The sequence below is a fragment of the Spermophilus citellus genome (assembly GCF_964194105.1).
Source record: "Spermophilus citellus genome assembly, chromosome: 15".
In the NCBI taxonomy this organism is placed as follows: Eukaryota; Metazoa; Chordata; class Mammalia; order Rodentia; family Sciuridae; genus Spermophilus; species Spermophilus citellus.
In genome coordinates this window covers 57,010,855-57,038,362 of record NC_138195.1, presented here as the reverse complement: position 1 = coordinate 57,038,362, position 27,508 = coordinate 57,010,855, and the positions used below count along the sequence as shown (strand labels likewise).

The window sequence follows — 27,508 nt, the reverse complement described above, 5'->3', positions numbered from 1 at the left end:
CTTGGGTATCAACCTAACAAAAGAGGTGAAAGATTTATACAATGAAAACTACAGAACCCTAAAGAGAGAGATAGAAGAAGATCTCAGAAGATGGAAAAATGTACCCTGTTCATGGATAGGCAGAACTAACATCATCAAAATGGCGATATTACCCAAAGTTCTCTATAGGTTTAATGCGATGCCAATCAAAATACCAACGGCATTTCTTGTAGAAGTAGACAAAGCAATCATGAAATTCATATGGAAAAACAAAAGACCCAGAATAGCAAAAGCAATTCTAAGCAGGAAGTGTGAATCTGGAGGTATAGCGATACCAGAGGTCAAACTGTACTACAAAGCAATAGTAACAAAAACAGCATGGTACTGGTACCAAAACAGGCGGGAGGACCAATGGTACAGAATAGAAGAGACAGAGACTAATCCACAAAGTTACAACTATCTTATATTTGATAAAGGGGCTAAAAGCATGCAATGGAGGAAGGATAGCATCTTCAACAAATGGTGCTGGGAAAATTGGAAATCCATATGCAACAAAATGAAATTGAATCCCTTTCTCTCGCCATCCACAAAAATTAACTCAAAATGGATCAGGGAGCTAGATATCAAATCAGAGACACTGCGTCTGATAGAAGAAAAAGTTGGCTACGATCTACAAATTGTGGGGTCGGGCTCCAAATTCCTTAATAGGACACCCATAGCCCAAGAGTTAACAACCAGAATAAACAAATGGGACTTACTTAAACTAAAAAGTTTTTTCTCAGCAAGAGAAACAATAAAAGAGGTAAATAGAGAGCCTACATCCTGGGAACAAATCTTTACCCCCCACACCTCTGATAGAGCCCTAATATCCAGAATGTACAAAGAACTAAAAAAATTAAATAATAAGATAACAAATAACCCAATTAACAAATGGGCCAAGGACCTCAACAGACACTTCTCAGAGGAGGACATACAATCAATCAACAAGTTCATGAAAAAATGCTCACCATCTCTAGCAATCAGAGAAATGCAAATCAAAACCACCCTAAGATACCATCTCACTCCAGTAAGATTGGCAGCCATTATGAAGTCAAACAACAACAAGTGTTGGCGGGGATGTGGGGAAAAAGGTACACTTGTACACTGCTGGTGGGGCTGCAAAATGGTGAGGCCAATTTGGAAAGCAGTATGGAGATTCCTGGGAAAGCTGGGAATGGAACCACCATTTGACCCAGCTATTGCACTTCTCGGACTATTCCCTGAGGACCTTAAAAGAGCGCACTATAGGGATACGGCTGCATCAATGATTATAGCGGCACAATTCACAATAGCTAGACTGTGGAACCAACCTAGATGCCCTTCAATAGATGAATGGATAAAGAAAATGTGGCATCTATACACAATGGAATATTATGCAGCACTAAGAAATGACAAAATCATAGAATTTGCAGGGAAATGGATGGCATTAGAGCAGATTATGCTAAGTGAAGCTAGCCAAGCCCTAAAAAACAAATGCCAAATGTCTGCTTTGATATAAAGAGAACAACTAAGAACAGAACAGGAAGGAAGAGCATGTGGAAAAGACTACAGATAACAAAGACGAATGGGGGGAGAGAAACGGAGAGAGAAGGGAAAGCATATGGAAATGGTAGGAGACCTTCAAGGATACATAAAATTACAAGAGGCTATGAGGGGCAAGGGGGAGGGAAAAAAAAGGGAGAGAATTGAACAACAGCAGGGGAGATAGAGAGGGAAGATGGGAGGGGAGGGGAGGGGAGGGGTGATAGTAGGGGTTAGGAAAGGTAGCAGAATACAACAGACACTAATATGGCATTATGTAAAAATGTGAATATGTAACAGATGTGATTCTGCAATCTATATTTGGGGTGAAAATGGGAGTTCAAAACACAATTTGAGTCTAATGTATGAAAGATGATATATCATGAGCTATGTAATGCTTTAAATAATCAATAAAAAATTAAAAAAAAAATTTTCTGCACTGTTCTAATATAGTAGTCCATCAGATGGTAAGTATTTCAGGTTTGTGGTCACTGTGGTCTCTATGGTGTCTGCTGTAACTATTCCACCCTGTCACAACAGCATGAAAGCATCCATAGACCATACATACAAATTAAAGGGTACGGGTTTTGTTCCAACAAAATTTTATTTACAAAAGCAAATGGGTAATCTGCAGGCAGTAGCTTGCTGGGGCCTGGTGCTATATCCTGACAAAATAGGAAAGAAAAACTAAACAAATTTCCTATAGCCTCAGTTACTCAGAAGACAGAGGTGGGAAGATTACTTGGGCCCACAAGTTTGAGACTAGACTGGGCAACATAGCAAATAAGACAGTTCAAAACCAAATTCAAAAACAAAACACCTATCCTTTCATTCTAAGCTCATAAAGAAGTCTTCCCTGAAATATTGATAGTAAATACCTCCCAAACTTTGAACTCGTTTGGTATATATTGTTAATTAAAAATACACAGGGATCCTAACTTTAATGGTCAGAATTAAGTATGTCTTCCTTTTAACTGGATCACAAGTTTCTGTGGGGGTAGCAAAAAAACTCTTCATGTGCATTTCTCAGTAACTAGAATGGAATTTTTTTTAATTGTTACATAAAAATATAAAAATCATACATGTTAATGTACATAAGAATTTTAAAACTCAAATGAAAAAATGAATGAAGCAAAAAGAATAGAGAAAGTTCTCCAATAAGAGGAAACTAATACATCCACAGATTTATAGACATAAGTCTGACTCAATAAAAACAGTACATCTCAATCCTTAATAAGATCCTTTTGATTAAAGGACAATAAATCCCTGAATCTCTACAAAACTCACAATATAGTGTTATATGTGCTACACTTTTTTTTCAAATTAAAAAATGTATATTTCCCCTTTGAAACAATTGTAAAGTAGATGTCTCTCAAATCTTTAAAGACTGAGCTCAAACCAGGATTCTTGCAAATCCTTCCAACAAGAGACTGTGTACCTTTCCTGATTATAATGAAATACGTTTACGTAAAATGAACATTAAGATAATGAAACAATCAGAAAAGCTTACATGAAAATTTTTAATTGAACCTACTTTTGAAGAAATGAACTTTTTAGTGCTCTGCACATTTCTAAACCCAAACTTCTACATTAATGGTCCAGGCCCTCAGAAGCATTTTTCATGATTTATGTCATTCATTTGGATAATACAACAGATGTATACTGATGTCTTAGAATAACTGTAGTATGTCTGCTTTATTAAGATTAAGGTTTCCCCCATTAATATGAATGATTTTTATGTTTTTCTGATTCAGTTAATATATTTTTCAGAAGTTTAAGACATTTAAGAACATCTTCATAAGCATTATGTCAGATCTGCAGGTGGGGGAAACAGGAGTTAAAGACTGGGTGAGGAAGGCATATACAAAGAGGAGCAGCTGAATATGGGGAGTAAGACCCATGTAACATGAGTCCATGCACCAATTAACCTAGCATATGAGTCTTGAGAGCATCAGAGGTGGACAGAAAAGAATAGAAGGGGGGCGCGCAGGGGGAGAGCTGGTATTGTGTATGGATGTTTAGAACATCTGTGGAAAACAATATAATGTAGAAAGTCAGAGCCTAAACAGGACTGAAAGTTCATTCACAGGTGGGGGGGTGGCCCACTTCAGGGACTTTAGAACATGACTAGGATGAGAAAGACATCAACATGAAAGAGGAGATGGTAGCAAACAAGGGAAATTGGTTGCTCAGAGAAAAATTGATCAAATAAGTAAATATTTGAAAGATAATGAAAGTCTGGTTTGTCACCATCAGAGATGGGAGTTACAGATACAGAAAGAGAGAAAACCAGAATTGAATCTGTGGTATCAAATAGAAATTGGAGGTTTTGGTGTGAATTCATGGTTTTCAACATATACAAAAAATGTAGAAATTAATATTTATGTATGTGTACTTACATATATATGCTAGGTACATATATATATTCCCTAGCTCTGTCCACTGAATATGCTGGGGACCAGCAACTTTTCAATAGTGGTGAGCCACCTAACTCTTGAAACTTGGCTTTAAAACAGTTTTTTTCCATGAAAAAGAATCAGGGCTCTTAGAGAAATGGCTAATTCCAGGGCTAGTGCAAAAAGAGTACTAAATAAATTATATCCTTGTACAAGATAAACTATATTTTGTCTCTCATCAAATAATGATGAGACATAAAAGAACAGGACGCAGAAGACAGAAGAGGCAGTCACTGGTCAGGAGACTAAAAGAACTAAAGACCATGATAACCAAAATAAATATGATTCAAATATTATTGGTCAAATAGAGGAAACTAAATGAAGTCAGAGGTTAGATAACAGTAATGTATCCATGTTAGTAATGTTATCCTATAGTTAGATAGGACAATGGTCTTGTATCTAAGAAATATACACTAGCATCTGAAAGTCATGGGTCCTCAGATAAGGAACTTACTCTCAAATGGCTCAAGTACAGAAGAAATCATCCGTCTGTATGTTGTCACGTTTTAATAGGTACAACATTAATCTTTGCATCACTTTGTAGACAGTATCAATACCTCCTATTCTATCCTTCTCACCATGATTTCACAAGTATAAATGAACAAGGAAAATAATACTATCTTCACAGTAGCCTTAGAAGAAAAGCTCATAAGGAAACTATTAATTCACAGAAGAGCAAACACAAATAAGAAAGTTCAGCCACAAAAATAGCTTATGGACAACAAATCAAAATTTGGAAACTTTATTTTAAACCAAAGCAACAGAATTTAAACATAAAAACAGGAAATGACACTGAGGTGGACTTTATTGTAAAGCATGGGGTAAAAAGAAAAAAGCACCAGAAAATGAGAATTTTTTCATCAAATCAAAAGGTTGGTTCTTTGAAACAATAAAATTGATAAACTCTTAGCCAAGCTAATGAAAAGAAAAAGAGAGAAAATTCAAAGTACTAAAATGCAAGATGAAAAAGGAAATATCACATGGACACTAACGAAATACATATAATAATCAGAAAATATTTTGAAAATGTATACTCTAATAAAATAAAAAATCTTGAAGATATTACGAATTTCTAAAGACATATGACCCAACTGAATTGAATCAGGATGACACAGAAAATTTAAACAGATGGATTTCAAGCAAGGAAATTGAAGATGCCATCAAAAGCCCACCAAGAAAGAAAAGTCCAGGACCAGAAGGATTCTTCTACCAGACTTTCAAAGAAAAACTAATAGCAAAACACCTCAAATTATTCCATAAAATAGAAAAGGAGGGAACCCTTCCAAACTCATTCTATGAAGCTAATATCACCCTGATATCAAAACCAAAGACACACCAGGAAAGAAATTTTAGACCAATATTCTTGATGTAAATAGATGGAAAAATTCTTAATAAAATACTGGCAAATCACCTACAAAAACATATTAAAAAGACAGTGTACCATGATCAGGTGTGGTTCACCCCAGGGGTTGATTCAATATACAGAAATCAATAAATGTAATTCATCACATCAATAGACTTAAATACAAGAATCACATAATTATTTAAAGAGATGTAGAAAAAGCATTTGACAAAATACGGTATTCATTCGTGTTCAAAACACTAGAAAAATCAGGGATGTAGGAACATATTTCAACATTGTAAAAGCTATAGCTGATAAACCAAAAGTCAACATCGTTCTAAATGGAGAAAAATTGAAAGCATTCCCTCGAAAAACTGGAATAAGACAAGGGTGCCCTCTTTGACCACTTCTATTCAACACAGTCCTAGAAACTTTAGCCAGAGCAATTAGACATAAGAAAGAAATTAAAGGGATACAGACAGGAGAAGAAGTATTCAAACTATCCCTATGTGCCAACATCATGATTCTATATTTAGAAGACCCAAAACACTCCACTAGAAAACTTCTAGAACTCATAAATAAATTTATCAAAGTAGCAGGATTTAAATTAGCACCTATAAACCAATTGTATTCCTATACATCAGTGATAAATCAACTAAAAGAGAAACTAGGGAAACTATGCCAATCACAATAGCCTCAAAAAAATAATATTTGGGAATCAACCCAACAAAAGAACTCTACAATAGAAACTACAGAACTCTAAAGAAAGAAATTGCAGGAGACCTTAGAAGATAGAAAAATCCCCCATGTTCTCATACAGGCAGAATACTGTCAAAATAAATACTACCAAAAGAGCTATACAGATTTAATGCAATTCCTATTAAAGTTCTGAAGAAATGAAAAAATACAGTCATGAAATTCTTTTGGAAAAATAAGAAGCCCAGAATAGCCAAAGCAATCCTAAGTGAGAAAAATAAAGCAGGAAGCATCAAAATATCAGACTTCTACTACAGAGATACAGTAACAAAAATGGCATGGTATTACACCAAAACAGACATGAAGACCAATGGTACAAAAGATACAGACACAAACCCACATAAATACAGTCATCTCATACGAGACAAAAGCACCATAAACATACATTGGGAGAAAAGATAGCCTCTTCAAGAAATGCTGGGAAAACTGGAAACCCATATTTGACAAAATAAAATTTTAGACCCCTATCTCTCACCCTGCACAAATCTCAACATAAAGTGAATCAAGAACCTAGACATTAGACCAGAAACTCTGCACCTACTAGAAGAAAAAGTAGGACCAATTCTCCATCATATTGGCTTAGGAACTGAATTCCTCAACAAGACTCCTAAAGTACAAGAAGTAAACTCAAGAATCAATAAATGAGACGATCTAAGACTAAAAAGCTTCTTCACAGCAAAGGGAAAAAATCAAGAGAGTGAAGAGAGAGACTACAGAATGGAAGAAAATCTTTGCCACCTGCATCTCCCATAGAGCATTAGTTTCCAGGATATATAAAGAACTCAAAAAACTTAACATCAAAAAAATAAATAACCCAATCAATAAATGGGCAAAGAATGGAACAGATACTTCAGATGAAGAAATATGATCAGTTCACAAATACATAAAAATGTTCAACATCACTAGCAATTAGGCATATGCAAATTAAAACTACTCTAAAGATTTCATCTCACTCCAGTCAGAATGACAATTATCAAGAATATAAGTAATAATAAATTTTGGCAAGCATGTGGGGAAAAGGTACACTCATACATTGCTGGCGCAACCACTCTGGAAAGCAGTATGGAGATTCTTCTGAAAACGTGGAATGGAACCACCATTTGACCCAGTTATCCCACTCCTCGGCATATACCCAAAACACTTAAAAATTAGCATACTATAGTGATGGTGCCACATCAATGTTTATAGCAGCTCAATTCACAATAGCTAAGCTATGTAACCAACCTAGGTGCCCTTCAATAGATGAATGGATAAAGAAAATGTGACACATACAAACAATGGAATATTAGCCATAAAGAAGAATGAAATCATGATTTTTGCCAGTAAATGGATAGAACTGGAGACTATCATGCGAAGTGAAATAAGCTAATCCCAAAAAACCAAAGGCCAAATATTCTTTCTCTGATATGTGGATGCTGATTCACTGGGGGCATGGAGGGGCGGTGGAGACAGGACAGACAGTAGAATGAATCAGACATAACTTTCCTATGTTCATGCATGAATACATGACCAGTGTAACTCCACCTCATGCACAACCACAAAAATGGGAAGTTTTATTACATGTATATATGATATGTCAAAATATATTCTACTGTCATATGTAACCAAAAATAACAATTTTTTAAAAAAATTTTAAATGAGACTTACAAAAGAAAATTTAAAATTTTAAATAAAATACACTGAACTAGAACCTCTCTAAGCTACTAATTTCATTTCAAATAATCTATAGGTTCTACCTTGGTAAAGAAAAAAAGATGAATAAAACACAATCTGGTCCTTACCTTCAAAATACATGAGTGTATGTTGGGAGAACAATATAAAGCAGTACTGGGGCTGGGGTTGTGGCTCAGTGGCAGAGCGCTTGCCTCACACATGTGAGGCACTGGGTTTGATCCTCAGCACCACATAAAAATAAATAAACAAAATAAAAATATTGTGTCCATATATAAATAAAATATTTTTTAAAAAAAATAAAGCAGTACTGCTCCACAAGGTAAAAAATATACTAAAACTAGGAGAAGAAAGGAATATGGTTAGAGACAAAGGGGAAGGAATGATTAATTCTAACTGAAAGGAATCATTTTTTACTATCTTCACACACTGAGTCAGTATGGGGGGAGGGGCATGAAAAGTGGCAATATTCACAATCTAGGAGGAAAAAGCAAGGTGGAAAACCAGGGTATGATTTAGGAGTGCTAAGTGTAATAAATTTCTGTTACTCCAGAGGCTGAGACAGGAGGATAGCAAGTTCAAGGCCAGCCTGGGCAACTGAGCAAGACTCTGCCTCAAAATAAAATTTTAAAAGGGACTTAGCTCAGTGGTAGAGTGCTTGCCTAGCATATACAAAGCCCTGAATAAAATCTCTTGTTCTGAAAAAAAAATATAGGGGTGGAGGTTTGGGAGGTCTCATCATTGAATAGTAACCCTTAAGAGAAAGGAAGAAAAATCTGAGGATAAGCTTAGAGGATGAATGAATTTTTGATAGAAAGAGGAATGATGGGAAGAAGGCTGCTATTTGGCTAAAGAAAAGATACAGAATAGGAGAATTTAAAGACATATAAATAATTTCTTTTTTTAATGTCTGTAATACACATACTTATTTACAAAATATACAAAGACTGAAAAACACAACAATCAGCAAATAATGCAATTAAAAATTAATAAAGACCATAAACAGGTATTTCACTGAAGAGAATAATCAAATGGCAAATAAACATATAAAAAAATACCCAGAATTTGAATGAATAATTGCAAGCATTCCAACAATCTTCTGAGCCTGACACCAGACCGTTCAACCCATTTTCCAAAATATTAGATCATCAGGGGCTGGGGATATAGCTCAGTTGTTAGAGTCCTTGCCTTACATGCACAAGGCCCTGGGTTCAATCCCAACACCCGCCACACACACACACACACACACACACACACACACACACACACACACACAATAAAAATATTACATCATTAAATCTATCATTTACCCAGTTTTCCACTGACCTTCAGGTCAGGTGTTCTTTTTTTCCCAATAATATCAATAACTAATTTAAATATGAATGATCTAGATATTATAATTAAAAGGTATAAATGTTCAACATGTATAAAAAGCAAAAAATAACTAAATGCTCTATACATATGTCACACTTTAAATATCAATATGCCAATAGGTTAAAAACAAATGAAGGGGAAAATAAGCATGAGAGATCTGAAGTAGGGCTGTTAATATAAAATAAGTTTCAAAAAAAATTATTTCCAGGGATAAAGTGGAATGTTTTATAACCATAATTGAGTAACTTTGTTAAGAAAATATAATAATCCTAAATGTGTATGTACCTAATAACAAAATGTCAAAATACATGAAGTAAAAATTAATAAAACTAGAAAGACAAATCCACAGAGAAATATAAACAATTTCAAATGGTCTTGACACAGGATATAGGTGAAGTATAGTGGAATGATAAAAGGGTCCTAAACACAGATACAGGTATAAAGAAACATCATTATTTCACTAAAGTATAATCAAAACAATTACAGTAGAATGAAGGACTGATAAATGGGTAAAAAGCTAGCAGAATGAAGACAAGTTGCTACTATCTCTGAAATAACTTAGGTTCTAACATTTTTTTAAAAAAATTAAAGCATCTTTGGTCTTTTCCTTAAAGTAAAATACCAAGGCTAACTTAAATGACAGTAAGATAAGAAGCCACAGAAATCCTCACTCACTACTGTAAGTATAAAATGATAGAATAATTTTAGGGAGAAATTTGGCCATACCTAGTAAAGTTGCAGATACAGATATCCTATGATACAATAATACTATTCCTAGGTTTATATTCTAGAGAAACTCTTGACATATCATCAAAGATATTCAAATAAGAATGTTTATTCTTGTACTATACAAATATTATTAATGAATGCTAATTAATAGGGGAACATTGTTATATCCAAATAAAAATAAAATAAATTAGATTATAGTATAAATACATATCACAAAAATATGAAAATGAATTTTAAAATTGAGAACATCATGTATCATTTATACAAGGAATAAAACACATAAAATAATATTAAGTATTATTCATGAGTACTTAAATGTATTAAAGTTTAAAAAATGAGAATGGCCTACACCGTTTACCTACATCCTTTTAAATGTGGTGCATTAAAGAAAATTCACTGCTATATTTACTACAAGGGTGTTTACTGAATGTATTGTATACTATATAATAAAGCCTTCTCCTTAAGAGAATCCATGCCTACATTAGAGGTGGAGAAAAGGCTAAAATCAATAAATTAGTTTCCATATCATGAATTTTAGAAAGGAAAAAACAAATCAAAGAAAACTGAAGGAAGGAAATAAAGTTGTGAAACCAAATCTATAAAACAGAAAACAAGCAAAAATCAGCAAAGCCCAAATTTGGTTCTTTAAAATGAAGAAAACAAGCGGAAATGCTACTTACCAGTATTAGGAATGAAATACTATACATCACTTTAAAATAAATTATACCCTAGATGAAACGGACAAATTCTAGAAAGCAACATAAGAAAAAATACACACGTAAGTCTGAGTGGGTCAATATCTATTTTTAAAAACCTCACAAAGAAAATTGCAGGTCAAAAAGGTTGAATTCTGATGAATTCTTTTAAATACTGAATGAAAATGTTAATATCAATTATATACAAACTCAGTAGGCAGAAAAATACGAATAACTTAACTCCTAATAAAGCTAACATGTACCTTGATATCAAATGACAGAAAAAAGAAGAAAATTACAAGGCAGAACAATGTTGCTTATGAACGCACACACACACACAAATTAAATATTAGCAAATCAATACTAACAATATTTTAAAGGATAATATATCACAACCAAGTGAATGTAAGCAAAGGTAGTTTAATATCTGAAAACAATGCAATCCACCACACTAACAGCTAAAATGATTTAATTATCTAATGGATGTAAAGAAGGCATCTGGTAAACATTAATATACTCATAATAAAAATTCAACAAACAAAAGAGAATTTCCAAGCTGGGCACTGGCATATGCACCTATAGTCCCAATTACTCAGGAGGCTAAAGTGAGGGGATCACTTGAAACTGAGGGTTCAAGACCAACCTGGGCAACATAGCAAGAACCTATCTCAAAAAAAGAAAGAAAGAAAGAAACTTTCACAACCTGATAATATTTTCTCTCCTTGTGGTGCCCCCACAGCTTTAATAGTAAACTATCAAAATGTTCCCCCTGAAATTGGGAGGTCGGAGACAATATTGCAAGTGCTATGATTGTACAGTATATATATAGAAATTCTTAAACTATCCATGGGCAAATTATTAGATACCAAAAGAGAATAGATTTACCAGAGTTCTTAAAAAAATAGGTCAATAGGCAAACATAAAGCATATCTGTAATATTTACAACAATAAAAATTTTGAAAATAAAATTTTAAAAGTAGTGTCATTCATAGTAGCAAAGACTTAAAATTAAATCAAATATATATATATATATATATAACATTTACAGAAAAGTACAAAATATTAGCAAGAAATATTTCTAAATTCCAAATAAATGGTGGAATATACTATAAGAACTGGAAAACCATCATAAATTTATCAAGTCTCTCCAAAATGACCTATAAATTTAATGTATTCAAAATCCTTCCAGGTCTTCTACAGAAATTGACAAGTTTGTTCCAATATTTAAATGAAAATATGCAAGGCTAACAAGACATAGGGAAATAGTAGAAAACAAAAAAGATGAAAGATTTATACTACCAGATATCAAAACATTTAAAGCTACAATAATTAAAAGAATGTGGTACAGACACAAGGCTAGACAAAGAGATAGATGAACTAAAAGAGTCAAGAAATATTTATGTACATAGTCACTAATTTTATGACAAAGATGAGCCTGTAGTAGAATAGGGAAAAGAGCTTTTTAAAAAATAAAACTGATGGGTATGATAGCACACACCTATAATGCCAGTGACTCAGGAGTCTGAGGCAGGAAGACTTCAAGTTTATGGCCAGCCCTGGCAAATTAACAAGACCCTTTCTTAAAATAAAAAATAAAAAAGTTCTGGGATATAGTTCAGTGATAAAGTACCCCTGAGTTCAATCCCCAGTACCAAAAAAAATTAATTAATTCATCTTGACCTCACACAAAAATAATTTCCAGATTATAGACCTAAGTGTCAAAAGTTAAATATAAATCAATAAGCAAAGTCTTTGTTGGTACATACCTTCATAACTTTAGGGTAGACAAAGATTTCACAAACAGTTCAAAAATATGGCAATAATTAAGAAAAGAAATATATATTGGACAATATTAAAATTGGTAAGTTTTATTATCAAAAGACACTATTAGATCTGAAAGTCAATCTACAGAGTAGAAAATATATGCAAAACATATTTTACATACATATATTATGTACTTACATATACATAAGATTTATATCCAAAATATATAAAAATATATATAATTTTTTACAATCTAATAAGAAAAAATATAAGTAACCCAATGCAAGGCACTTCACAAGAGGATAGCCTAAGGACCAATAAATATATGTGAAAGTGTTCAGTGAGTACTTACCATTAAATATAAAAGACAAAATCTCAATGCACTACTCTACTATATCCCCACCAGAATATTAAACATACAAAGAGATGCAGAAAAGAAAGTAGAATTTCCAGAATATTCATTTACTGCTGTGGGAGTTGTAAACAGGTACTATCACTTTGTAAAGTTAACAACACCTATGTAAGTGTACATAATATATAAGTATACCCTATAGCCAAAAGATCCCTCTCCTACATATTTTACCAACACAAATAAATAAATATTCATAAAAAATACAACAAAATATGCACAATAGTGCAACTCACTAATAGCCAAAAACTGGAAACAGCCTAACTAAATGCCCTCAACAACAGTATAAAATAATATTATATATAAAATATATAATACATTAACTCATTAACTTATCTTGACCTGGCCTGGAAATAAACATTATTGTACAGGCTGAGAAAAGTGAGAACATGTTAGTTAGAGGTATTAATTTGAACTACTTTTTAAAAAAATAAAAAAATACTCTTTAAGAAAAAATATTAAGATGGTAGAATCTAGTCCCAAAACATCAATAAATGCAAACACAAATGACTAAGCTTACTAATTAAAAGGACAAACTAAAATTTTTAAAATAATACATTATTACTATTGCCAGGCACATTGACACATGTCTATAATCCCTACTACTCAAGAGGCTAAGGCAAGAAAATTGCAAGTTTGAGGTTGGCCTGAACAACTTAACAAGACCCTGTCTCAAAAATAAGAGGGGGACTTGAGGATGTAGCTCAGTTATTAAAGCACCCCCAGGTTCAATTCCAAGTACTAAAAATAATAATAATAATAATAATAATAATAATAAAATATTTGCCATGTATCAAAAAGGCTGATTCTAAAAGGAAGGAAAATACATAAGTAAAAGCAGTAAAGTATACTAATATCTAAGAGGGAAAAAAGATCTTATGATAAAGTGAATAAACAAGGAAAGAGAAGATATAAGACTAAATGACTGAAAGAATAATTCACCAAAAAAACAATTATAAATAGGTACACATCTAACAAAATAAACAGGATACTCAAAGCAGAAACCTGAGAGAACTTCTGAGCAAAAATGATGAATCTGCTATTACAGAGGAGACCAACACACTTCCCAACTTTTCTATTCATTCTCCATCCTTTCTCAGACTTGTCTTCTGCCTTAAATGAGAAGACACAGGTAACTTCTTGTTCCAAAACACAGAATGAACACTTTTGTTTGTTCCCATTCCATCATACACAAGCCTACTGATCAATGAGAAAATCCATGCATCTAAAGAACTAATTCTCAAATTGAACTGTTTCAGAGAAGGCTACTTTATCATTTGTTACAGGAACAATGAGCTGGGTTGCTCTGAAAATACTAGGTAATAAGTAGCTTATTGCTGCCATCTTCTGGACACAATGTTCATCTCTACATCAATTATTCTTTTAAAAAATCCTATTATAAAAAGAACAAAAGGCCCTGAAGTGTAACCTTTATTTACAACCTTTCTTTAAAAAGATGAAGATACTCTTTCTAAATTAAATGCATATCCTCTCTGTTTGTGCAACCTAAAAAGTCTCTGGTAATAATGTCTTTTTTGTTCCACATCACAGGCTTATATGAGTATAGAAAATCATATTGTTTAAAATCCATTTGTAATATAATATAGCCACAAAGACTACCCACTTGATTTTCTGGAAAAATCATATTTTATATGCTGAATAATTACAGTTAATTATTTTAAACACTCCAGGTACACTTTATTCATATGGCATATTTTCCATATTACTTACAATGTTTCTGAAACTATATATATATATATATAATTAATTAATTAATTAATTACACGGTATGTCTTCTAATACTCACCCATACCTAGTTCTCTTGTCTTCCAGACATATAGGAAAACTACACTTCCTATCTTCTCAGTAGTTTTGTGGGGCCATATAATCAGTTCTGGTCAATAGACTGTGAGTGAAAATGCCAAGTACCACTTGCAGGACAAAGCAAATAAAAATGAGTAAGACTTTCTAGCACTCCTTCCCTCTGCCACAAGAAAGAGCCTCAAAAGATGGGCCCCAAGTTCAAAACAGCTAAAATCACTAAAGACAGCTGCTTAGCGAGCTGCTCAGAACTATAATACATTTTCTAAGAATAAAAACTAAAGCTTTTATTGTATTAAGCCACCCAGAGGTGGTACTTGAATAGTACCTCAGAACAGCCTAACCCAGGGTTTTTCAACAGCAGCTTTACTGCTGTCTTAGGCTGGATAATTCTTTCCTGCACACTGTAGGATGTGAAGCAGCATTTCTGGCCTCCACTCACCAAATGGAACAAACTATTGCCTTCTTCTACCTCCATGAGAACCTATGGTCTAGATTAGCTTGACCAATACAGTATGTACATATTTATGTATGATGAATATGTTCATATATAAGTACATTTAAGTCAAATGTCATATACTCTTCATACTTTAATTGTTGACTTCCCATGTCTCACAAACTAGAAAAATGAATTTGTAAACTAAAAATAAAAAAGTCAGTGTCATAAGTCTCACTACAGTAAGTAAATAAAGATTCTAAAAGGGCATATAAATCCATACATACAATGCTATTCATTTCAGAAGAATCGTAGCTGCCAACTGGATGGACATTTCCAATGGGTTCCAAGCCCTCTTCATCCCACATGTATGTTCCATCAGAGCTATCAGATGGAGAAAGTTCAAATGAAGAACCAGCTCTATAATCCGTATCTGGTGAAATCAAATTAGTTCCAGAAGGATGTTTTGTACATTCACTCCTGTCTTCAATTGATTTAAAAAGAGAGAGAAAAAGTTACTAATTCACAAAAATAAAATTATTCTCATGCTCTAAAAATATAAGTTCTAAGAATTTAATATATAATAGCAAAAAAGTAGGTACAAGCTATATTACTATCATTTTGCAATTACTAAATTATAAATAAAAGAGACAGTCTTAAAAATAACCTACTGAAATATTTTCTAATAAACAAAAAAAATTAATTTAATCGCCTTTTACTTCTGCAACATTTCTTACATGTTCATATTCCTTTAATATTTCCTAAGATATTTACTTTTAACCACTGGCCAGGAAACTCCCTTCCTTTGTGTACATTATTTAACCTCAGAGCAGCTTCCTTATAAGGAAAAAAAACTTGTTCTGGCAGTGTCTTTTGTAAGACCCACAAGAGACCAAGAGTTTATGTGCATCTCTAGGCATGACTTAGTCCCTTGTTTAGCCCACATGCCTTTGTAATTCCCTCTGTTTGTTCTTTTTTTCAGGACATATGAACACACAGAAATACTTTCTCCAGTACTTAGTGCCAATATACCCAAATATAAGAGGCAATGCTTAATAGGGGCTATCCCACATTCTTCAATTAAAAAACAAAATAAAGCTCTTCTTTATTGACTATAAAGATTGCTAAATAAGAAAATTTCCTAGCATTTAAAAAAAAAACACAGATTGTACATAATTTGTATTATTTCATTTGCCCTCATTTGGTACAGCTTTACTCTTAAAAAAAAAAAAAAAAAAAAAAAAAAGCAACGATCTGTTACCCTAAATAAAGAGTTTATTTAATGGTATACTAATGCTTGGGGAAAGTGAGAAAAAAAATCCTTTGGAAAGCATTGCTTATGCTAAGTAAGAACATGCCTGTGTATGACAGGCAAAGAAGAACAAAGGTAAAAGCGCTTTTACTGATTTTGTTTTACATAGGATAAAAAACAGGATAGGTAGCAAAAGTCACAAGGAAGATAAATGTTGCCCTACTCTAGTTTTATCTAGATCCATCACTGTGTGAAATTGATAGTAACTTGGCATATATCAGAAAATAATCCTCCATTCCTCCCATGTTCCACCCCCACATCACCATTATGAGTCAACATCCTCATATCAAAGAAAACATTCAGCCTTTGGTTTTTTGGGATTGGCTTGATTCACCTAGCATTATATTCTCCAACTTCAACGGAGGAACTTTAGATAGGGCAAAGGGGACAGAGGAAAAAGGAGGGGGCAAGGAGGTAGAAATGATGGAATGAGTTAGGCATCATTACTCTAAGTACATGTATGAAGACTCAAATGGTGTGAAAATACTTTGTATACCATCAGTAACTTGAAAAATTGTGCTCTATATGTGTAATATGAAATGAATTGTATTCTGCCATCATTTATAACAAATTAGAATAAATAATTTAATAAAAAAAGAAAAGAATCCTAAATGTAAGATGTTATATTATCTTTAAAAAGCAAATAATTTAAGGATATTATAATATTTACCAGAGACACTTATATCGATCCATTCATCAGTTTTAATGAAAGTTTTTTCATTTTCCTTAGGAGAATCAAATATATCCTTTGATGGTAAATTTTCATGCTTTTCTTTGAGAGAAATTTCCTCCGGAGTTATTCTAGTTCTATGAGAGTCTTCTATATCTATAAAATCATCACTAAAGTCTTCACTTAAATCATTCTTATCAGAAGATGACAAAGACGACAAGGAAATATCATCCACATCATCACTCAGGTACCTAATTTTAGCATCATGCTTCATGGTCTGGTTGTTTTCTGTTCTATAACTTTCATTTTCAATTAGCTCTTGGTCCTTATTAGTAACACTGTCCTTAGCCAAAACTGAAGCCTCTTCCTCTACACAAGTGTTAGCAGGTGCATTTTTATTATTATCAACTGCGATAGTCCCAGAAAATGGAGGTCGACTAGATTTCAGTAGAGTGGGATGAACCAACCTATAACCCAAAGTGGAAGTTACACCTGAACCATTTGGTACAGCCAACTTCTTTCCACCAGCAGCATAAGGCCTATTAAATCCATAGCCCAAGTGTTCATTCCCATTGAGTACTTCTGATTGTCGGGAATTTCTTGTCAGCATATTTGATCGTAGAGGCATTCTGATAGGTAACTGTTGGTTCTGATAAGGCTTTGTAAGATCAACAGCTCTGTTGAAGGAATGTGACCTTGTTATAGATGAAGGTGGAAGGAATGGATTCTGAATGGAATGTGAAAAACTCTGAGACCTTACCATTTTTTCACAAGTAATAGATTTAATATTGTCTGGGGACTGTGCTAAGCTTTCTCCAGAACTGCTTCTGGTGGCAAAGGAATTTGCTCTAGGCCTTTGCATGCTACCAGTTGATCGGTTTCCATAAAATCCATTTAATTGCGATTTTGGAGCACTGACTGCAGAATATGAAGTCCTTCCTAATAATGTGCCTTTGGTGAATTTACCCAAATTAGATGGTCCAGAAAAAGACTTTTGATTTAACTCTTCTGTGGATGACATGAACATAGTGGATGGCTTTGCCAACTTTGATGTGAATAAAGATACACTTTTCAAACCTCCCTTTATCCCATTTTTTTCAAACATTCCTTGAGTGGAAGGTTTTTCAGGATCAATTAATTTATCAAGTGAACTCTGAGAACTGTTAGGCTCTTCAGTATTTTGTGCAGTAAGTTGGTATTTATTTGTTTTTCTCCAATTAAATGAATGGGACAATGAACAATCAGAGCCATTATTTTTTATGTAACTTTTGACATTACTACTCTTGGAAGTTCCTAATAAATTAACAGCTGTCCCGTTTGGCATTGGCTGTGTATTTCTTACAGATTTTGTTCCATACTTTGGCAATTTGGAACCCAAAAATGTCTTGATTTGTGTTTTTTCTTCCATGAGCTATAAGGTACATTTGTCCTTAAAATTTGATAAAATCTGAAAAAAAGACAAAGAAGAGAGATTAAACATGTTTAAATAAGGGTAATTACATGAACACATGAATGAATATACTTAAATAGTTACATGCAGAAAAACTCAAAAGCTATTCATCAATACTACAGAACTCTTAGCAAACATTAAATATACTAATTAAATCAATAACTTTATGCTGAAACTATTTCATTTTTATAATTACTTTTATCACCTTGAGCTATAAATAACAACAGAAAAGTCCATAAGAAATAAAATTAGATCTCCAAGCGAGTGTATATGAAAAAAATATTTCTCTAGTGCATCTTTCAAATTACAAACAAAATAATTTTTTTTTTCATTTTGCATTATATTCTCCTTTTTCTAAAATAAGAATATGGAGTTTTTTTTAAAAAAGGTCACACATGACCTTATCAATTGGGATATTTTAATAATTAATGGCATTAATTATTTAAGTCATGGAAGGATAAAGATACAACATTCAAAAAAACAATTCTTCTGGGAGTAAGGACTGAGACAGCTGTTATTTTAAGCAACTATCTCAAAAGAATTTTCATCCAATAACAAACAGACACTACAGTCAGTGACAAGATGAGAAGAATAAAGACTTTATTAAGTTGATCCATCTATTAATCTCAATCCCTCAGATTTATTTTAAAGATAATGCAAAACTATAAGACAAAAAGGTTCAATACACATATAAAAACATAAAATGAGAAACAACCAAAGTCCTATCAATGAGCAACTGCTTCATAAATCCTGAAACATTCTTATAAGATCATAAAGATAGAGAGCAAAGTATAAAATGTTTGTCCTAACTGTAAGGGAAATACAATATGGTCACTATCTTTTCACTATACTTACATAAAATTCTGTAAAAACAATAAAAAATGCAAATAAAAGAAAAATACATGCCTTTGAATCATTTACTGATTTTTTAAAATGTACCTTATGACATTGCCTTTAATTTGTTAACTTTTAATTTAAAAAGCTCAATGCCAAGTCAACTCCGGCCTTAGAATTAGAGCTCCCAGAGTACAAAAGTTTTATTAATTATGTCAAAAGTAAATATTTATAGACATCCTAGTAAACATGATAAAATGATAACAGAATGTCCTGCCCCCAATAATTAATAAAAGAATATATACACAAATGAGTGTGAATTTTAAGTCAAAATCTACCAACTACAATCAAACAAGAAACTGTTTAAACTAAAAATCTATTAACTTTAAAAAGCAATGGGCAGAAAGATGACTCTATACTACACAAAATGTCTCCTAGCTTGATTATATTGTCTGGGACGCAGTAATGAGAAAGGTAATTGAGCTAATAGGTTTTCTGTCTTATAAAAGGAATCCATAGCTAGGTAAGGAAGGAAAAGAAACACAAAATTTGAGCATTTACAGGATAGGAACCAGACTTGGCATTTTATCCTTATTATTAATCTTTATAACTTTATGTGATGGTAAATTTCATTCCATCTTACATAGCTGAACCAAAATTCAGAAATACTAACATACTTGTCCAAACTCACAAGTTTATAAACTGCCAAGGAGGATTTAGGTTCAAGTCTACCTGATTCCAGGGCCAATGCTGGTTGTCTTCATGACAAGGAATGGAATATTCTAAGAGGCTTATTAATAGCAAGGGATAAGAGTGAAGGAAGGGGGCTGGGGTTGTGGCTCAGTGGTAGAGTGCTTGCCTAGTATGTGTGAGGCTGGGTTCAATTCTCAGCACCACATAAAAAAATAAATAAAGATATTAAAAAAAATGAAGGAAGGAACTGGATAGCTAATGTTAGAGTAGATGTATAGATGTAGAAAGACTTTGAAGGACCCAGGCATTAATTAAAGAAGTTTTTCAGTGGAACAGTAAGAGCTGTCACTTTTTCAAACTCCTTTCATATCCATTACCTTATTATCTGAGGAACCACCTTCTCACTTTCTTTATTTAGTTTTTCACATAGCTTTTCAGAAGGTTATGAATTGCCTGCATTTTAGGGATTTAAATAGGCATAAATTCACTACTGAATCCAAGAGCAATTAACTGAACAAAAATGCTGGTGACTACACAGGCATAAGTAGTCACTTCTGAAACTTACTTTCATATTCAGGTAACTACATTAAAATTTTAAATGATTTGTTATTTGTTTACCTTGTGTTACCCAGTCAATTCCCCATGTCTCTTTTCCCCCTATTTTTTCTAGCTGTCATCTATGGATAAACTAATACAAAGGCTTGATTATGTCGATTAAATAAGTAAGAAGGATACTTCTGGCCACAGTAAACTGCAACTTCATTCTGGATTTTTCATAGTTTTAAAAAGGACACACTAAGTTCAAAACAAAGACCCATTATTTTATCCATTTGACCTTTCTCTCCTCTTGTTACAACTTCATTTTTACTAAGATAAAGATCAAAGAACTTGTGAAAGATAGACTCAAAAGGACACTATGAACATTAAATAATGCTATTAAGTGCAAATCCAAAGCGTGTTACTTTCTGATTTTTAATTTAAAGAACAGGGAGAGTACCAGCAGATAAAGAACCAGAAGCTATGTTAGGGTTTAGATGTGGTGTCCCCCAAAAGCTCATAGGTGAGACAATGAAAGAAATGACTGGGTTATGAGAGCCTTGACCCAATCAGTCATTTAATCCCCTGATTGGGTTTAACTGAGTGGTAATTGAGGTGATAGGGTGTGGGCTAAAGGAGGTGGGAACTAGGTGGGAACTGGCTTTGGGGTATATACTTGGATCTGGCGAGTAAAGTCTCTCTGTTTCCTGATAACCATGATATGAGCTGCTTCCCTGTCACACTCTCCAGCCATGATGAACTGACTCACCTTGAGCCCTGAGGAATGGAGCCCTCTGTCAACCTATGAAACTTCGAGCTCTCCAATAAACTTTTCCTCTATAATTGTGCTGGTTGGGTCTTTAAGTCACAGCATCGAGAAAGCTGACTAAACCAAGCTATCGTAAGCAAAACCGTAAAGATTTTTCCTTCCAAATATTACCATTTAGTTTAGGAACATAAGCTCAAATAACTGTGGGGCATCAAAACGTCATTAAAATGCAGAGAGCTAGGAAAAGATGCTGATACCAAACTGCATGAATAATGAGCAAACCTAACGCCTGAGTAGTTGCACTGCCTTTTCAAACAGCAAACAGACATTTTACAAACTCTGAGTGCTTGTAAAACATTCAACAATGTAACATTTCAGTTTATATGGTGCCTGATATAGCAAAGTTCCCTAAATTAAATGGGCAATCAGAATGACATTAGGAGCCAAGTGTGAAAGAGAAGAAAAACATGAGCAATATTAACATGGATGGATTATTGGTAGGCTGTGAACTCACTAATTATACATAGTGAATATGATTTACCAGTATATATTACCCAGCATCAAACTTGCTCTGTATATTAGACAATAAAATACCTAAACATCAAACATTTTATAAAGATGTGCATGCTTTGAAATTATAGTTTCAGAGAATCTCAGCCTCTGGATAAGAGTCCCTGTGTTTCTCTTCTGCTAGTAAAAAAAAATATAACTTCTTTTTCCTTTTCCTCAAAACCATGTCCTTGTACTGGACTGACATAGGGACAAGAACTGGACTTTCGGTAACAAATTTGGCACCCCAGGTGGGACCCCAGAGCAGCTCCTGCTCCACCTTACTTTATTAGGCATGACTCTCCAAATAACCCCACTTCCATGCTGAGGATGCAAGGTGGCTGGAGAACTTGACAGCCAGTTGCTGGAGAGTTAGGAGATGAATTGAGTTTGCCTTGGATCAAACCAGAGGAGCTATTCCTTTGAGTAAAGAGAGGGACTGAGGGATCATCCCAGCAGCTGCCAAAGCTCCTTTTGCTTCCTGGAACTCCCAGAAAAGCTGCCTGGGCTGTAGAAAAATAGGCAAAGAGCAGGGGGCGGGGGGCGGAGGGGGTTGCTGCTGGCCACAAAGGATGTGGCAGTAGATTCTAGCACTGTTAGTTTATGACCTGAGGATACGAATCATTTCCCCTTTTAAGATCTGACACACCACTTAGCCAGAGAAGATCCATCACTGGGGCAAAGCAATTCTTGCCATAACAGTATCCCATCAAACTAAATGCATAGGGAAATTAACAGAATAAACTATTGCACCCAGAAAAGAAAAAACAGAAAGGCCAACCCCTGTTTTGCTGGCAGCCTTTGCAAAGGATCTTCAAGGAAAAAGCCTGCATATCAATACGTCTAATGTAAGAAAAAGGCCCAAAGGAGCCTGTGGGTACAACTGACAGTGGGGAACTCACAGTTACTGGCATTGTGATAATGATAAGGGAGACAGGTCAGGCTCAAAAATATCCTGTGCTCCAACCCCTTGCATGCAACCTGGAATTGGTTGATCCTGGACTGTCCAACCCTCTCCTGGGATGAAATTTGTGTAAATTAATTCACAGATAACATTAATAAGCATTATTTCAGAATATGAATTTAAGAAAGGGTCCAAGGCTAGAAAAAATAAACAAAAGTTAAAGTTATGGAAATATATTTCAGTATGGAAAATCAGAAGATAAAAGAAATGTTTCTGGATGAGAACATATTTTGTCTGGTAAAGTAATATTTTTGTAAAATCCAAGATGAAAGAGAGGACAAAACTACAGATGTAAAAAAGTTGTGATGTCTAAGTAAGTCGCAGAAGGTTTGTGTAAGGTAAATCTCAAAAAGTTTTGTTCTGTGAGTAAATTGGCTATAATTACCACAGTCAAAGTTATTTGAACTTTAATGTACTGATATGAAGAAAAGTCTGAAATGTTCATCTGTTTTTATCTATCAATATAATTTTCTTTTATCTGTTAGGCTTTCATACTTGGGGAAACTAAGTCTAAAAGGAATTAGGATTTGTACCTGTTTTGAAGTCTTTTAAATGATTACTTTGTAACTTGTTAAAAATAAACAACTATTATTTGAGGTTATAACAATATAGGTGACACCCTAAATATATGCAACTAGATATATGTGTACATCTGAGAACTATATCTATCTGAGCCTTGTCTAAGTGTGATATAAAAGTTTATAAAATGAAAGTTTATCTAAGTTTACTGACAAGGTAACCAATAAGTGCAATTCTTTTATTCATTATATCTGACATAGAAGGGCCACAGTGTCATTGAAGACCTGACCTACATCTGTTTGCTTTGACTAAGTCAATTTCTGGTCATTATTAATACTGTTTCCTAAATGTATAAGAGATTTAAGGCTATCTTTTGATTTTTGCTATTACTGCTAACCCATGAAGACCTATGATTATTTTTACCCTACACCATGGATTCTAAATTGTACTTCAAAAGTTAAGCCTAGAGCCAGGCACACTGGCACACGCCTATAATCCCTGTGGTTGGGGAGGCTGAGACAGGAGGATTGAGTGTTCAAAGCCAGATTCAGCAATAGTGAGGCACTGAGCAACTCACTGAGGCCCTTCTATGAATAAAATACAAAATAGAGCTGGGGGGGTGTGGCTTAATGGCTGAGTGCTCCTGAGTTCGATTCCCAGTTCCAAATAAATAAATAAATAAATAAATAAATAAATAAGTATGTATGTATGTTAAGCTTAGTTGAATGTAAAGCTTAAGGGACAGCATTTTACCAAGGTGGTATTCTCCAAACTAAAATTGTCTGTAGCGATGGTTTCAGATTTATACAGAAATGACAAATTTTGTAGGTACTTATTCATGTCATTTGATGTTTTATAGCTGGATAAAAGTAACCTGTTGTTGCTGGGCATGGTGGTGCTTGCCTGTAAACCCAGCGACTCAGGAGGCTGAGGCAGGAGAATCATGAGTTCAAAGCCAGCCTCAGCAATGGTGAGGTGCTGAGCAACTCAGTGAGACCCTATCTCTAAATAAAATACAAAATAAGGCTGGGGATGTGGCTTAGTGGTTGAATGACCATAAGTTCAATCCAAGTACCAAAAACAAAGATAACCTATTGTCAATAAGTTATATAAACAATGTTGTGTTCCTCTTTACACTGGATTAGAAATTTAAATGTATTTTTGGAAGGTAATAAGGAAAGCCTGATTTGTTTAAAGGTGAAACTGTAAAACATGGAAGCATTTTGTTACTTTTTCCACAAAAAGAAAGTTAAAAGCTTTCTTAGCCTGTTTGATTTGTGTTTCAGATGTAATGTTGTACTGTATTATTTTTCCAAGAGTCCTGCCTTACAATAAGGCTCTTGCCTTACTCTATGTTAGAATGGCTACAAAATAGGCTTGACTTGAGCTCACTTAAAATTGTGTTTCAAAAGATAGATTTTTATTGTAAAGATTACTCTGTGATCTCAAAAGAAACAAAGCATATAATACATAACTAAGTACAGGTTTAAGATTATAAAAATCATTTTTCTTGGGTCTAGCTATTACACAAACAGAATGTTTTTGCCCTGTTAATTTCATTTTGTATTTTCCTTATAAACTTTATAACCATTACTGTTTCTAATAAAACAAGCTGAATTAATTTAAGATAATAAGCCAAGACAGATAAGACATAATGCTGACTTCCAGTATTAATACTGACCCCAATTAAATGAAAGGTGTAAAATTACAGATATTGAAATTATAATCTGTTACTCCCAGCTTAAGACTGGTGAAACTGGTCTCCTGGATGTTTAAAACTAAAAAATCGGAGACCTAAGTCAAGGAAGTAAAAGGGACAAGGAAAAAGCAGCCAACATTTTGGCTCTTGTCCTTTTACATCAGCTAGGACCTAGAAAACTATAAGATCCCTCTCTGGGTCCTGCAACTCCGTGAGTCACCAATCTGCTGATCAGAAAGCTCAAGAGGACCCTAGAGCTCATCAGAAAGCTAAACAGTGCACAACCAGTGCAAAGATAAAGGTCACTAGAGAGGGAAATGTCTCTGACAGCTTCCATAATAAGCCACATATGGTAAGCGATCCTGACCCACCCTGACAGATGGCACTACTAGTAGAGAAAAGCTAAGGGAGCCAAGAGGCTTCACACATGTTCCCAAGAGTGAACTCTGAGGAATCTCAGCTGACTCTTAACAGTAGCTAGGAACAAGGTCAGTTTTGACCAACTTGGTCTTAAACATCTGGCAGGAAAGCATAGCCTAAGCACAGTCCTACATGGATATTTAAAAGGAAAAACAATTGTTGTTTTTTTGTTTTTAATGCAACTTTAGATGTCTACTGGTGGCAGCCCTACCAAAAGTAAGTAAAGCTAACGGTTATAAAGGAAGAGTTCTTGTGTGGGCGTGCCTGATAATAATGATCACAAAGAACTCAAGTTTGTCCTGAGTTAATTTGAACCTGATCTCATAGACCTACAAATCTTCTTAACTGCCTATATTGATAAACTCTATCTGATTTCACTGATATGATTTTGAGGCTGAAATACTAATTGCTTTGTGCTAATTGTTTACAAAAAAGTAATGCTTTGCTTTGTTTACTGTTGTCTTAGCATGATCCCTGCCCTACGTATGTCTTGTCCTGTCTTCTGCCACTTTGGACCTCTGGACTGCCCTGATGCTGAATACCCTTAACTGTCCACACGCCACCTGATAAGAGAATAGAACTTTGGGTTATTTCCCCCAACTTCACCCTCTTTTAGCAGGAAGCAGCTAAGAGATGTCATTGCCCATTTTTTCATAGAAATGGAATTTAGAAATTGACGGTGGAGAAATGTAACAATGGTCTACTTTATGTTCTGAATATAGCCCTTGCTGCTCTGCCACTGCAACTTATTTTTTAAGTGGACAAGTTTCTCCTCTCCCGACTCCTCCTTAATCTCTCCCCAGTCCCTAACCTCAGAAGACACATGACTACCTTTCTTCCCCATCCTAGGCAGATTCATCTGTCCTTAACTACCCACCCACCTTAGGAAAAAAGTAATTCGGACTTTGGGGATGCCACCAGAAGAGCTCAGAAAAGACTCTCCCCCCAATTAAAAAGTGAATTATAACTCCTGGACAGAACATCTGAAATGTAGCCTTTAAATCAGTTCTTTACAAGCTCTCTGCTCCCCTTTATGGGCAAAATCACAGCCTCTAGGATAGGAATCCGCTGTGGTTTCTTCTTTGCTAGCAAAGCAATAAAATCCAACCCCCCCTCATAAAACCCAGAAAAAAGAAAAAGAATTATAGTTTAATTTTTCTATTGTTTGGCCCAGTAGAATACAACATGGTAATAAAGAAATAATATTTACAACATCATAGAGAAAATTAACAGGGTTTTTTGAACAAAAGAACACAGTACTTAAAGAGTACATATAGTTTGGTTCTATTAATATCAAAATAGGGCTTCCACTTTCACTTAGCACATGGGGGTGGAAAGAAAGTTGCAATGAAGATCATTCCTACAAAACAACCTGGAAAAGGCAGATAACCTTCAAAATCATAACCTTTTTGAGCCCATCAGAGTAAGACAACTAAATAAACCAAATAGAGACAAGCACCTCCAAAGAAACACAGGACATTTGAATAGTTTTGATGTGGCCATGGCATACGAAAAAGAGGTAGCCACCATAAAAAGAAGCAATTAACTAAAATTTTAATGATGTTTAAAAGCCAAATGTGGATTAGCATATCAGAAGAGCAATGTCTTCTCCATGGACCTTAACCTAGTGTTTAAGAGAAAGGTACCCCTCTCCACCGTGCAGGCATACAGGACATGATCAGAGGCTACCCAGGGACAAATATTAGTTCCTTGTTTTCCTATATCCTCCTTTGAAGTAGAGGCCTTAAAACTGCTGAGAAAGAGATGGCAGATCAGATAAGATTCACTGCATCTGCAGAAAACAGAATGGAATGTGAGAAATGTTCACTTGGTCCATTTATGTAAGGGCAAAGTAAAGACATATGAATCTCATTATGACAACAACGGTTAGAATAGAGCAGTGGTTCAACACTATATCAGAAGCCCTGGAGGACTTCCTCAAAACAGATTACTGGTTTTATCCCCAGTTTCTGAGTGAATGTCTAGGGTAGGGCCTTAGAGAATGAATTTCTAACAAGTTCCCAGCAGCAAATGCTGCTGATCTGGATTCACATGTTAAGAACTCCTGGGCCAGGGATTAACTCCACTGGAGGAAATTAG

The 27,508-nt window shown here is 34.2% G+C and overlaps 1 protein-coding gene across 6 annotated transcripts in view; it reads right to left on the bottom strand.

The window, feature by feature from the left end:
- The window catches only part of CCSER2 (coiled-coil serine rich protein 2), a 145,019-nt gene that overhangs the window by 97,657 nt on the left and 19,854 nt on the right, over positions 1-27,508 (bottom strand). For all 6 annotated transcript variants that reach the window (XR_014019014.1, XR_014019015.1, XM_081268305.1 and 3 more), the window contains exons 2-3: positions 16,975-18,421; positions 15,280-15,476 (exon numbers count right to left, since the gene is read on the bottom strand). Coding sequence is in view for 4 of the 6 variants with exons in the window: in XM_081268305.1 (XP_081124431.1) it covers positions 15,280-15,476; positions 16,975-18,382 (1,605 nt within the window). In the remaining 2 variants the exon portion in view is untranslated. The remainder of the gene's footprint in view (positions 1-15,279; positions 15,477-16,974; positions 18,422-27,508) is intronic.